Raw genomic sequence first — 14,259 nt, 5'->3', positions numbered from 1 at the left:
CCCAGCATTACCAAACTACTGCTCCAGTTCTTCCCTAACTCTTTTGCAGCGCACTAAAATGTAGCTTGATTTGCATTTCCATAATTTAAACCTAGACCAGACAGATGTAACCTTTTATCTGCTAATGCAAACATACTAAAGGAGAACTCATTTATGGTTGCACAATATTCAGTCACAGCCTTTTAGTAGATTTTTATGTGATGCATAAATCAAATTCCAGAATCATGCAATGCACTACTAAAGTCGGTTTGCCATCATTTATAAATATTGTATATGCAGTTGACCTGCTTCAGCTGATTTTGCAATCTCGTAGACTTGTGTAGGGGAAGAAGCAATTCTAAAGCCAACAAACGTCAGTCGATACTGGTCAATTCACTGTATGTTCAAAAACCATCAGGCTTAACAAGAGTTAAGTTTCAGAAAAACAGTAACATTTTGAATCAGTTATGTACAAAAGTCTTCACTCATCTGATTTTGGTTATTAATATTTATTATTATGTTTTCTATATTATTATTACCTTTATGTTGGTATCTCCAGGCAAATGATCTGATCTCAGTGGGTATACCACAGAAGATTGCCGACCTTCTGAACACCTCAGAATTAATTCGGCTGCTTCTGTCCTGTGTCACATCATCGATAAACACTAGTGTCCCAGTGCCATGGCAGCCATGCACACCCAAGCCATCACACTGCCTCCGCCATGTTTTACAGATGATGTGGTATGCTTTGTATCATGAGCTGGTCCACACCTTTTTCATACCTTTTTCTTGCTATCATTCTAGTAAAAGTTGATCCCTGTTTATTGAGAAGATCCCTGGCACTAGAGGTAATTAACCTCTAGTGCCCCAGGGATTGCACACTGTTCTCAATGAATGCGGCCGCGCCTAAGCTGTCATGAGGGTTCACCTTTCCTCAGCCAATCACAGCGCACTAGTGGCGATGAAAAGGGAGACTTGTCCCCATTTAACCTCTAATACCCGGGGATCCAACACCGAGGAGAATCATCCTGTCATTGTGAGATAACCTGTAAAAAAATAAAAGTTAGTAAAACAAATCACACACATTCAATAAATTAATTTAACATTATTTTTATTTTTTTAACACATTTTTTTACACACGAATTTGCCCCGTCGAATCCCGTGTTTTTCGGGTCGGGTCTATCCAAATTCGAACAGCCATATTCAGGTCGAATAAAAGGACAACCCGAATTCGAACACCAACACTAAAGAAGGATAGTGGTACACTATTCTTTACTACCAATTCAATAATGTGGTTTTTTAATTTTTCTGGTGTCATTGTTATGGTAACTTTGTCGGATATAAAGAATATTCTTAGTTGTGTTTGGTCTCCAGTAGATTTCCGAACCTTTTTTATCCCAGAAATAGATGGAATATTTTCACTGATATCTTTCCCATTCACAATTTCTAACACTTTAGAATGAAAACTCTGCAAGTGTCTTTTCAAATTTGATGCTCTTGTAGGTGCATTTTTGTTAGACCCACTGAATCTGCTAATTTTTTTGCATCACATTGTTTTTCACCATCATCTTCAAGAATACATCGGCACATGTATTGTTTCCTATCACATGATAATGTAAAGTGCTCATAAACAGCAGACTTGTTTGTTGACAGACTTTTTGACATTGTGAATGGGGTGCCTCTTTCACTAAAATATAAATATAAAATATGTTATACTTACTAGCATATTCTTTGATTTAAATACAAACATACACATAGTCCTGCACTATTGCAAACATACACACAACATGGCACTATACACACGAGTAAGTTATAGCCCTGCTCTAACTTTAGACATAATTTTTCCTATACAGAAAAACATGCACAAACATATATACTATACACACAACACAGAGCCCTACATTTTACTCAGAAACATACAATATGCACTATACACAAACATTCATACATTCCTGCACCATACACACAAACATACACATAGCCCTGCAGTTTTATCCAGAAACATGCACACAGCCTTCCATCATAGTACACACAAGCGGCCATGCAGTTTTAAAATAAACATGAACACTTACAGTTGAATCCAAAAAGCTGTACCTCCAAGTTCTTCTAAGCTCTTTTAGCAGACAGAGGAAGTTGAGCAGACACTGCTTCCTTTATCTATTTTTGCTGATCTTCTGCTGAAGACAGGGCAGTGGGAGGCTCCAGGGCGAGGAGGGCCACTTAACTAACTTCCTAGTATTAGGTGGTATGCAAAATGATGTTAAAGTTCAGCCCTGGACACACATCAGGCCATAGCACTCACCTACACCTCACACCTACACACTCAAATTAACTTGTTAAACACATTTTATCTGAAATAAAATGAAAACACTTTTTATAATGTACATAATCCAGATTATAATAATGTGAGTGTCAGGTTGTATATTAGTTCAGATGAACATCACACCAGTAGAAATACAACTATGCACTGGGCTTTATTCTTACATCAGAGAAGTACTTAATTATGACCATTGTTTGTGAAATAGGACATTTGAACTTGCTGTATTTTTTTTAATATAATTTAAATTTATCAAGAGTCGGCACGTTTTTATCGACTCCAGGTACCCAACATTGTCTCCAACTCCACAGCCCCGGGTAAAACATAGGGCTTGATTTGTTAAATATCTACTGGAATCGATGTCCTAAAAATATTTTGCTATTAGTTGACAAACGCCTGCACCAAATCCATTCCAGGTTTTCTGGATCACTTGAAAAAAAAATGAAAATAAATTAAAATGATTTTTTTCCCTCCCCAATTATTACCTCACTCCTGGCAGCAGCAAAATATGTTATAGGTAAATTTTTCTTTTAATATCTGCACAAGATCTTGATAGAGCTAAAGCCCATGTTAACATTATGGATAATAGTCTTTATTTTTATTTACTGTTATTTTTACATTTAGAAGAAAGAAAAAGATGAGAAAAAGAAAGATGATGAAGAGGACAAAGGTGATGAATATAAAACTTTTGTTATTGTCTTGCATATTATAAATCTTATGTCAAATACTTTGCAATATGAATGTGGCAGCAATCAAAATTCATCTTTAACTACAGAAAACTTAAACTCGATTTTATTACTGCTTTTCTAAATAAACCCGAATTGAAGAAGTAGCCGAAGCTAGGCTCTTATATTTTGTGTTGCACCACAGCAACTTGGTATCGATATTCCCTGTCATTCTTCTATACAGCCAATCTGATTAAATTCACAAATTACTATACCTGTGATGCTGAGAAAAGACATAGAAGATTAATTCAAAACATACCTTTATATAAATGTAACTACCAATATATAGTTACATGTATGTATAATGTATGTATAAATATATATATATATATCACCAAAACGACTAAATTCATATCTAGGCAGTCAGCCGCCCAGCAAAAACACTGTAAATAGGACTAAAGTAAAAATACCTATGGGTTAAATAATTAAATAATTGTTATTTTGAAGAAATGCACTGTGGTAAAGATTATACATTGTAATATATAAAGATAATACATACTGTCAATGTGTAAACACACATCTCTCTTTCAGGCCCTCCCTGTGGCCCCATTGCATGCAATGACAAGATTACAAGTTTGCAAAGCACTATCAAACGTGAAATCCAGGAATTGAAAGAAAATCTGAATATGGTAAGATGAAGAACATTCAAGAAGAACAGGAGCAGGGAGATAAGAAAGGATAGCTGGGTTTGGATGATGAAAGAATGTGGTAGCTAAAAATGAGAAAGGGAAAGTAATGGGATCAGCACTTCCTTACTGAGTATTTCTTGTCCTTCTCAGGTTACTCTTTGGCTGCAATTGCAGATTCCTCAGATTGAGGACGGGAATAACTTTGGAGTTGCTGTTCAGGTGAGTTACTTGACACTGTTGGGGAATGATGTAGATACTCTACACATTAAATTGACTTAAATTAAACTAGTCTTGTTCTTTTTCCAGGAAAAAGTATTTGAACTGATGACAAATCTTAGGACCAAGTTAGATGCATCCCAGACCCAGATATCTAAGTGAGTGTTGTAGCAGCAATGACTGTTGTTTTATATCATCTATATGTGCTTAGCTGATCTTGTCATTCTTTATGTTTTTCTAATAAGATATCTCTCTGATCGAGGTGATGCAGTGGCCAAAGCAGCAAAAAGTCCCCATGTGGTAAAAGCATCTTTTTTTATGCTTCCTAAAATATGAATTTTATGTTTATTATGCTGGAAATATAGAGTCCAGATTTTTTTGTGATAAAGATTTTTCTACTGTTATTTAGGGATCTAATGCCATTCGTATTACATGAAAAAAATCAAGGTTTTGATATAGGACAGTAGAAGTACACTTAAGCATAATATACCATACAAGCTTGCCATCCATGTTCCTATTACTTATATATTTATCCTACATGCCCTTTTCTATAGTAATTGTCCCCTATTTCACAGTACATAAGTTCTGGGAACCATCATTTTTCACAGTTAGATGAAATCCTGTTCAGAGAGTGAGATGTACATGTCAGAACTGTGTGAGTATTTTATTTGTTACTGGCAGATCTCCTGGTTTGTTTCCACTGCAATTAGAAATTTATATTCTTCTCTCTATACATCAAAGAAACATGCTTTGTACTAATTACCTAGCAAGATGAGCCAAAACAGACAAAGATGTGTGTGGGGTGGAACATTCAACACTTTCAGGTGGACAGGAGCTAGGACAGGAATAATCACAGCAAAGTACTTATAAATAATTGGTAAGATACACGGGCAGATAGTTTATTTGAATATATCTGTATATTGCCTTCTGGGTTGCCACCCAGCAGGTATTTCCTGGCATAGTTGATACTTTTTGCCTGTTGTGTTAATAAAAAAGAGGCTATTTTAGGAGTGAAAAGGTGGAATCCACTGTACAACCACACTACAGGGGTGTCTCAAGTCATAAGAATAGGTGAACAGAAATGTAAATTTACCTTGCAATACAGAATTGCAGCATAAAACCATCCCCATTTAATTCTTGTATATTTAGCTGCTGTTATGGAGTTTTGCCTTAACTGAAATTTCCATTCCAGTCACTAGTAGGCCAATAACACCAGTTTTAATCAGGAATCTGTTTGAAGTATTAAGAAAGCTGAAACCTAATAAATTAAATGGTTCTACATGGGGACAGACTTCACTCATCAATATTGTTTTATAGCCCGTGAGGGCTACTCCTTTGTCCTATTTTCTTTGTAACACTTGTTCCTACTTTTCCTTTCAGGGCGACTACCGCGTTCTAGTTCAGCAACTTGATGAATCACAATACTGTGAACTCCGGATCACTGCTCTGGAAATAAGGAACTCCTATGTAAGTAGAAGAGGGGAGAGATTTCATCTGTCAGTGAGAGGCTACATGTCTGTCTGGAACATTGCTGATCACTCTTCTAGGACATAGAAGTGACAGCTGCTAAAAAACAGCCAGTGTCCTAATCTTTCCTTATTATCACCATGATATAATAGTAGATTGGATTTCAAAGCAGGTGACATAGCCAACCATACTCACACCATGCGAAAGACACTTGGAGTTAAAGAAGAAGTGCACAGTGGTTTACAACTAACGTTTTATAAAAATAGTAGAAATTTCCAACATTATTATTGTTATTAATATTATTAATAAACAGGATTTATATAGTGCCAACATATTACACAGCGCTGTACATTGGATAGGGGTTGCAAATGACAGATACAGACAGTGACACAGGAGGGGGAGAGGACTCTGCCCCGAAGATATTACAATCTAGAAGGTGGGGAATCAGGACATGCAAGTTACTGTACAAAAAAAGTTCTAGCAGATATAAAGTGCATGCAAAAACCAATCTGTTCCTGCTTTTTATATTATTTTGAATCTTTTAAATGTGACTTTAAACCCGTTGTCAGACCTACTTGTTTTTAATCTGAAGGGAACACAATCTACTTTGTGCACTCTAATGTCATGTGTCTGTGATCACATTGCATCAAAGATAAATTATACGAGGATTTGGTACAGAACCACAGATTCACATTTACAATTTACATTTTTTTGATCATTAAACTGTCAGCAAGACTTTTGTTTTAAAGTTTGTATTAGCCTGATTATATAAAGATGTTGATGTGATGGGATACTGCTGGTGGTTGAGCACTTCCTTCACAAATATCTGCTGCTCTACTAATGGGAATCTATTCCAAAGTCTCCCCTTTCATAAACATGTATTTAGGAAAATGCACATTTTTATAATAGAAACAACAGTACAAAGAAATGTTATATGTAATGGAAACTAGATGCAGGTCCAGTCATTCATCAATAAGTTCAGGTGATGCAGAAATTATATTTCATGCTTTATGTCACTTTTTTTTTCTTCGAACTGAAGAAAAAATAAATGGCATACACAGTTCAAATACATATATGCAAATGTTTTACCTGCCTAGCTGTCTTTTAATATGAGCACTGCATTCAGAAACCATGACCTGATTTTTTAAAGCTCTCCAAGGCTGGAGAAGATAGACTATCGTGGGTGAACCTGGGTGTTCCAGCAAACCTTGAAAGGATTCCTTAAAATGATTTGCTAATATTTTCAAACCTGGACCTGATCCATTCCAGGATTGCTGGACCACCCAGGTTTTTCCATGATAATCTTCTCCAGCCTCGGAGAGCTTTGATAAATTAGGCCTCATTTCTTGGTCTTGGACTTGAATTCCAGTGCAGTTAAGCAGCACAGTTTGGTCAAGAATACCACCATCTTGCTAGGGTATTCCAGGATAAATAAGCAGCAGCACGCTGTTGGCTCAGATTTCGGACTCTCTTTTTTAGAATGAGCCCTTTATCCAGGAGATTACAGAAAACTAAAACAAAGGCAGTATTATGGTACTTATACAATCTGAATTTAGAATACAAGGATACATATATTTGAAGTGCAGTCTGCACAAGCTAGAACCCCATGCTGCTTTTTAATCTACTGGAAAACTGGTAAGCTTACAGCTAAAGATAGTGCACTCATACTTTAAATGTACTTTGAATAAATGCATAATGGGATCATAATATATTTTTATCCCTGTCTAGAGTTCAGTTCTAAATTAACAAATGTGTACAAACAAGAATATGTATTCATGTGTGGCCAGTAACATGATGGTTTTCTCCTCAGGCCACCTTATTCGATGCCATCAACAAGAATTACAACAAGATAAAAAAACCACGTGGGGACACCAAGCGTCTTGTTTACTAAGCAAAGCCAACCTGCTTTTCTCTGTGATGTAGCTTAGAACTTTATTTTCTGATACTCTTGCTTGATTTAATTTTTTCTATTGAAGAGTAGTTGATTCCAACCACTGGTTTTAAGTCAATAAACATTACTGCTTATGAAATAATTTTATTTTGTCATAGTGGTATCTGGTTGTGTCCAAATTAAATATATTTCAGAATTCAGACACACATTGATATAAATGCATGTTGGCTAAATTTACAAATGCAGCAACAAAAGCTGTATAGATAAGTTATGTACATACCGATATATACATACAGCAGTTACAGGTCTTTGTCATCATCACTGAGCTGATTTACCAAAGAAGTAGCAAATGTTCACTTAGCTTAGCGACTGAAGTGCTAACTTAGAAAACTAAATTATGTGTAAGGAAAATAAAAAAATACAGGGTTTTTTGCACATGATTGGACAATGGAAGAGAACAAACCTTCACCTTTTTTTTAATTAAGCTAAGTAAACATTTACTTTACAATGAGAACATTGTATGCACTTTATTAAATCAACCCGATGTATCTCAGTTTTCACATGGTGCCATTTGCTGCTGCAGACAGCGTGGCTATTTCAACATTCAGTTCTTGATTGGTCCAGTCAGCTCTAATGTCATCCAAGTGATTGTCAAAGTCAATTATTTTTTTATATGCTTTAGCTTGAAGAAGTTGTCTTGTAATACGTTGTGTTTCCTCCCAGTGACCCCACATTACCCTGCAGGAACACAATGAAACTTGTATTTAGGTCAAAGCTAGACTGAAGTTGCAAAACTTTTCTTACTGTATTTTTTCCAGTTACCATTCATTACAAAACATCATTTCAGTTACCAATATGGAAAATTGTTGTAAAAAAGTGGTTTATGTAGTGATATTTAGTATACACATGCATTGATAACATTCACTTTTTTATTAGGATGCACAATTGCTGTGAATGTTCATGGAAATAATTTTCTCTATCCAAAGGGAAAGAAAAAGTCTAAAAAGTCTACAGTTGGAGGTTGATGGTCTCAACTAAATATATTATATATACTACTCTATCTGTGAGCCCTGATGGACACTGTGGACTCGGCTGCAGCAAGAGATCCCTGCAGTTAGTAATCAAAGTAATCTGTTGTAGCAAAACTGGGAAACTTGATTCATGCCCCAAAAAGAAAACAAAATGCAACAATAAATAAGTAAATTACATAATAATGAAAATGACCTTCCTCCTCAATTTATTAAATAAATTGGACATTCTAGGACCTATTGTGTGGATGTTAACTAGGCTTGCAGAACAGAAATCTACATAGTAGGAAATACACTTACAAGGTTTTCTCCTTGGGTACCCACTGTTTGCTGCTGTTTTGATGGAGAACTGTGAGTGGAGGGACCCCAGGATTGGATGACAAGCGCTCATTATCCATCTAGAAAAGAAAATCAATAAACAGAATTGATAGAAAAGGAAGATACGATATGAGAAAGGTACAATCACATGTTGTTATCTCACCAGTATGAGCACTGCTTCCTCCTGGTACTCAGATATCAAGGAGGCTGCTTTGAGAGCTGCACAATTGATGCTGAAAAACAAAAATGCCACCTTTATTAACCACAATTAATTGTCCTTTATTTAAAAAGACTAAAATATTGTAAGATGCTGCACTTATTATATTGTAATATTGTTATATCGAACAACCTAGTGCACTGACCCTTGATATTTATCCCAGCAGCCCCTGGTTTACACTGTCTTCCCAGATCATCTACTTTGGTATTGCCCTGCCTATCACCTATGAATGTAAGTCACCACAGTAGCCAGACTGGGATCAGTGTTTTACTCTTTTACTGATGTTATCTTTTCCTGCTGTTCACTGTTTGCTAGTCCTGAGCATTTACACAAAGGAAAATTGAGATGAGCACCTTTTTCATTTGCATAGTTTTTCCATTTGCATCATGCATAGTTTGTAAAACCCCTAGAGATTACATCTATACTCACATTGAAGAAAAAGACTTTGGTGTCTCTCAGTAAGCAACTGAAGAAATGATCGATACAATTTTATACCCCTAATATGTCCCAAGTTATTTCATACTGTTGATGCTATAGGACATTCTCTATATGACAATAAGGCAAAACAATACAGCAAGACGATGAGATGAAGGAAGGTAAGTGGTCACCTGGTGTCTCTAAGGCCAGCGTTTGCTTGATAAAAACCAGCAATAACCAGTCCTTGAAGAGCACTCCATGAGTCTATCTGTGGGACAGACAAAAAGCTGAGTGTGAGGATGACACAAAGGGAATGAAGAAGGAGCAGTAGAGAGAAAAAATAAATCTTTAAGTGAACTGGTGAATTATAAACACAGCTTCAGAGACATAAACCACTATGAAAAGAGAATGAAAAAGCCTATACCAATACTTGTGTCCCAGAGAAGCCCAAGATATAGTATATGTACCTGTGCCAGAGCTACCTCCAGACTGAGGGAGAGGGGAAGCTGAAGGTGACACACAGGGACACAATCAACAAGAGTTAGGCAGGAAGGCGAGTATTGTCCCAGGAGAACTCCGCTCACTGTACTGTGTGGATAGCGTGCTGCATGGAGCATCATCTTCACATAAACACGCGTGTTCAATTCAACCTCACACATTGTTCTGTAAATAATAAAAGCAAATATAAGTAATTGATCAGAACAGCATAAGGAGATATATTGTGATAAAATCCTTAGGACAATACAGTGGACAAAAAATAAATAAAAGCACAATCATCCTTCAAACCCAAAATCTATTTGTTATGATTTCCAAAAGCACCTTTATTAATTCCTGGGTTAATATTCTTTATTATATTTTCCTGTCAATATAATGAACCCATTTCTCTGGAAAGAGATTTCAATTTTTCACTGCAAAGAATAATTTCAATATGCAGGGGTTAAACCTTTTAAGGACAGGTAAAAGCCACCCATATTTTTTCACTATTCTCCATAAAAAAATTTTCAAACAGTTTTAAAACATTTTTACACTAAAATGCAAGGTGTTGGCCATTACTATCCAAGTCATGTAACAGTGTTTGGCCTTAGATAAATGCCTGAATGGCCCTTGTCACAAAGAAGACGTAACATGCTTCCCCATACCCATAAGTACCAGATACTGCCTCCCACTGCAACAGTGCAGAAACTGGGGCAAATTACAGACATACTGAATTTTCATAGTCAAAAATATTATACAAATATTATAATTATAAAATACAAAAATATATTGATGGCTTGGGGTGCCAGGAGCAGCCAGTAGGAGACTCATGGAAAAGCACTCATGTCATCCCATGTAAATAAAAAATTGTGATCAGGCAGGTAAAGGTATTTTATTGAAGAAGGAACGTCACCTGTCTATTCTATAATAAAGGACCTGCCAGGCTAAATTGTTTTACTTATAAGGTTTGGTTCACATTAATGCCATGTCTTATCACAGGACAATTCATAAATGTGCCAATAACCTCATTTGCCATGCAGATGTCTGAACATTGTACCCAGGCCAGCTGGTAAATCATTATTTTGTATGGACTTGTATGGCCCTCCATAGCTTTGTGTCAGACCTGGTCTTGTCCCAGCACTGAACCTGTTCATTCAGATAACAGGATCTTCATTCATCACCATTTACACATTACTAGGCAGATGTCTCCCCAATGTATACAATTCATCCCTAACATACCATACCACCACGAAGCTTCTGTTCAGTTATTATGTGTACATGGTGAGGAGATGGCACTGAGCCCATTTAATTCTGCATGCATTGGAAGGAAGGCTCCTCAAACCCCCAGCCCCTGCATTGCCCCCACTATGCCGCCAATATTATCATCTACTAATCACACAGACACCATCAATGAACAAAACTGACCTGTCACTTCTTCACCGGCTTATTCGCTCCGCCCACCGAGAGCGCCGATTGGAGAAAAAACTCAGCTGACCACCAGCAGGGAACTTTGATTGGAGGATAGGCTACTTCCGGCAGTGCGGTTCATAGGACTTTATCCCCTATCGCCGAGCATGTGCAGTGTTCCCTGGCTGACAGCTGCTCGGTCACTGCGAGCACAAATCTTGCGAGGGGAGAATGCGGCACACAGACCCCTCATGTCTGCTTGTTTACCCCGTCTGATGTCTCCATAAGTGTGCGATCTCGGGTGGATAGATATATATATATATTCTTTCCATTATGATTGGATCCCTGAGACTAGCTATGGTTAACCCTTTCATTACCATCAAGCCCTAATTGGCTGCATATGGTTAACCCTTCCTTGTCACAAACATATGTGCTTATTACCCCATGTGTCTGCCACCTTAAGAACCCATGTGTCAGCCATTCCAAAATACTGCCTGCAAACCTACAAATACCCATCAGGGTCACTGATGGCCCCGTAATACAATAGGGGGTACACAAATGTAACAATCAGGTTTAGTACCATGGAAGTGCCTGCCCTGACAAACTGCGATTCACCGCTCAGATATCCCACAACATCCCACAACACTGCCAACATGTCCAGATTTCCGCATTGTACCCAAGGAGGATGTCAGATCTCATGTTATTATTATTAAACAGGATTTATATAGCGCAAACATATTACGCAGCGCTGTACATTAAATAGTAATTGCAAATGACAGACTATGTTCACATTTACAAGTGCAGGGTGCTGGACAAACTAAGCAATACCATTCAGGAACAGCCTACAAATGCCTTAAAGAAGCCCATTTCCCTCAGGAGACAATACATTTCAGGTTTACCAAGCGCCCCTCTGACTCTGACAATCTATACCCTGCCACCCCCAAACAAACCCCATACTACTGCCTACAAACCTGACATTATCTGTCTCCCTCACCGGGGAGGAAATACAACCTAACACAGGGCATATTACATTCTACATGCAGCAATGTGATACTTCTCACCTTGATATTCCATCAACTACACATCCTGGGGCTGCCAGGAATCATGCAAAGAACATTCAAGCTTCTTCAGGTAACCATTATCAGTTCTCAAAACGAAATCTCACAGCAAGCTTTTGCACAAGTCTTGTCTTCAATCTTGGAAAACTTCCCTGCCAACCAACTATACCGAATAAACCTAAAACTCAACCTGCGCGATCAGATACCTGGACCCCGAGGTTAGCGGCTTACACCAGGGCATATTACATTTTACAGGAAGGAGAAACACTGCAACGGCATCTTTATGAAAATACTGTCAAAAACTTTACAGTTCACCTAGGTAGATATGTGCACCAGTAGAATATGAATTTCCTGCATTACGGGCATTGTATTACACTGGGGTAGTAAACTTCAGAGTGCGATCAGGATCACCATGTGCAAATAGAAAAAAACGGGATCTTCTATTTCAAACAAGGTATAAACTATTGAAAGCCTTGCATTTTATTAGGGGCATGTGTCTAACATTACATTCCTTTGCCCAAAACAACTGCATGTCAGAGTATCACCAAATGTAAGGGCCTTGTCTACATGTAGTTTACAACATTCTTTTCAGGCCCATAAATGAAAATAGGGAAGGCCACAATATTTTGTATACCGCATGTTACTTTCCCTGGTAGTTGTGAACAATGGCTACAGAGGGGCAAATCAAATAGAACTGAACTCAAAAAGTGAAGATTAGCAGATATGGAGAACATAAAAATAGCAGTGCTGCTTCTGGTTTGTGAATGTGCCCTGGTGCCTCTGACTGCTACGGTAGTTTGTAGACTTGTAGTGAATTGGTGATGCCCCCATCAGACTTCTTTTGTTGTTCTTGTTGGTGGCTTTGATGAGAATGCAAAACTTGGCCTCTCCGCACACACACAGCAATAAACAAGACACCATGGCATATCAGTAATAGGCAATACATCAGCTGCAGGGAGACCACAGCAGTAATGGTGACTAATCCTTTGTTCTTTGTCTACCATTTTGGGCAAAGCTTTGAGAGTTCAGTACATGTTTGAGAGGTTACAGGTAATTTGAGTAACAAAAATGTTTGGGTTTTTAAGAATGTCATTGCAGGTGAGGTTAAGGCATTTAGCTTGCCCTATGGATGTGGGGTTTAGTTTTCAGAGCAGGGAAATATGCAGCACGTTTTTGGACAGTACTGTAGTTTGAGTATGTGGGATGTACTAAATTGGAAGCCCAGTTTGGAAGGCATATTGTAGGGTTTGAAATGAGGTATTCTCCAGGAGCTTATGATCAGCCAGTGAATTGAATACCAATGAATGGTATTTTAGGCAGTGTTATAAAGCGCTATATGTGCATCCAGAGCTACAAGGTGATAGACTTAATGTGAACTGCCATTTACTTCAGTCAAATAGTTGATACCAACAGACCATTTTATTTGTTCATCATAATTAAAAAAAAAGACACCCGTAACACTTGTTTGCAGGTGGGTCTGAACTTGAAGATTTGCATGCCATATAGAACATGCAGAAGTCATTCATGTAACCCCTTTTGTAAAGTGTAGATTACTTTCTGTGCCTCTGCAATGTTTGATTTAGGGCACTGATGTCTCTGATGGTATTTTCATAACTCATGGAGTGAGATTTGGTGATGTTACTACTGTGCTGTTCACTTTTTGTGAATGCTTGGCAGAAGGTTAGGGCCCCATGAATCTCTATTCTAGCTATGTTTACTATAAATTTGTGTTTTCTGAACCTCCCATTATGCTTCTTAATAATTCAGTTAGATCACAAGTCATTAAGGTGACAGTTGTCATACTAGTAACTAATACTAGTAACTTGAACATTCCCAACCACATAGCAAATGGCTAGGTAGGTCAGTAATATGAAAACCCATCACCTGCAGCAGAAAGCCTACAGACAATGCTTGTCACTAGTTTTTTGTCCTCTGCTATTTTGTACAGAGCCTCCACAGCACAGCTCAGGTCCTCTTTAAGATTGAGGTAATGCATATTACAGTGCCCATAAACGACCCCATAGTATTCTATAATGTACGATAAATCATTTTTACCGGCTTAAAAAATAAATGTAATCGTTTATAGTTTTAAAACTAGGAAATGTTTGCAGACACA

General features: G+C 37.5%; 2 protein-coding genes and 1 long non-coding RNA gene across 4 annotated transcripts in view; 2 read left to right on the top strand and 1 right to left on the bottom strand.

Moving 5' to 3' along the window:
* LOC140333406 (uncharacterized) overlaps window positions 1–591 on the top strand; it is a 6,172-nt gene extending 5,581 nt beyond the window's left edge. Inside the window, exon 4 of the long non-coding RNA XR_011921350.1 lies at window positions 539–591. This is a non-coding gene — a long non-coding RNA (uncharacterized lncRNA). The remainder of the gene's footprint in view (window positions 1–538) is intronic.
* Window positions 592–2,662: 2,071 nt separating this feature from the next.
* On the top strand, window positions 2,663–7,366 carry PSME1 (proteasome activator subunit 1). Its single transcript, XM_072415075.1, has 7 exons — window positions 2,663–2,966; window positions 3,553–3,650; window positions 3,801–3,869; window positions 3,957–4,024; window positions 4,112–4,166; window positions 5,247–5,333; window positions 7,144–7,366. The coding sequence occupies exons 2-7, from the start codon at window positions 3,648–3,650 to the stop codon at window positions 7,222–7,224; spliced, it is 363 nt and encodes a 120-aa protein (XP_072271176.1). The 5' UTR covers window positions 2,663–2,966; window positions 3,553–3,647; the 3' UTR covers window positions 7,225–7,366.
* Window positions 7,353–14,185, bottom strand: EMC9 (ER membrane protein complex subunit 9). 2 transcript variants are annotated; one of them, XM_072415073.1, is made up of 6 exons: window positions 11,104–14,185; window positions 9,672–9,867; window positions 9,396–9,472; window positions 8,734–8,803; window positions 8,553–8,650; window positions 7,353–7,962 (listed from the first exon to the last, which is right to left on the bottom strand). In XM_072415073.1, the coding sequence occupies exons 2-6, from the start codon at window positions 9,861–9,863 to the stop codon at window positions 7,782–7,784; spliced, it is 618 nt and encodes a 205-aa protein (XP_072271174.1). In that variant the 5' UTR covers window positions 9,864–9,867; window positions 11,104–14,185; the 3' UTR covers window positions 7,353–7,781. The 2 variants fall into 2 exon arrangements, with proteins under 2 accessions (XP_072271174.1, XP_072271175.1); XM_072415074.1 differs by lacking the exon at window positions 11,104–14,185 and adding an exon at window positions 10,918–11,067.
* Between the last annotated feature and the right edge of the window lie 74 nt (window positions 14,186–14,259).

Source organism: Pyxicephalus adspersus, chromosome 6, assembly GCF_032062135.1.
Source record: "Pyxicephalus adspersus chromosome 6, UCB_Pads_2.0, whole genome shotgun sequence".
Taxonomy (NCBI): Eukaryota; Metazoa; Chordata; class Amphibia; order Anura; family Pyxicephalidae; genus Pyxicephalus; species Pyxicephalus adspersus.
Note: the sequence above shows the minus strand (reverse complement) of the source record. Positions and strands in the feature narration are given on the sequence as shown.

Bases quoted from the DNA above. Each gene is read 5' to 3' on its own strand.
- PSME1 (XM_072415075.1), top strand. The intron at 4,025-4,111 runs GTGAGTGTTGTA...TTTTCTAATAAG, and splicing joins TCCCAGACCCAGATATCTAA to ATATCTCTCTGATCGAGGTG. The intron at 4,167-5,246 runs GTAAAAGCATCT...TTTTCCTTTCAG, and splicing joins CAGCAAAAAGTCCCCATGTG to GGCGACTACCGCGTTCTAGT.
- EMC9 (XM_072415073.1), bottom strand. From the start codon at position 9,863: ATGTGTGAGGTTGAATTGAACACGCGTGTTTATGTGAAGATGATGCTC. The intron at 9,473-9,671 runs GTACATATACTA...TCTGTCCCACAG, and splicing joins TGGAGGTAGCTCTGGCACAG to ATAGACTCATGGAGTGCTCT. The intron at 8,651-8,733 runs GTGAGATAACAA...TTTCTTTTCTAG, and splicing joins AGGAAGCAGTGCTCATACTG to ATGGATAATGAGCGCTTGTC.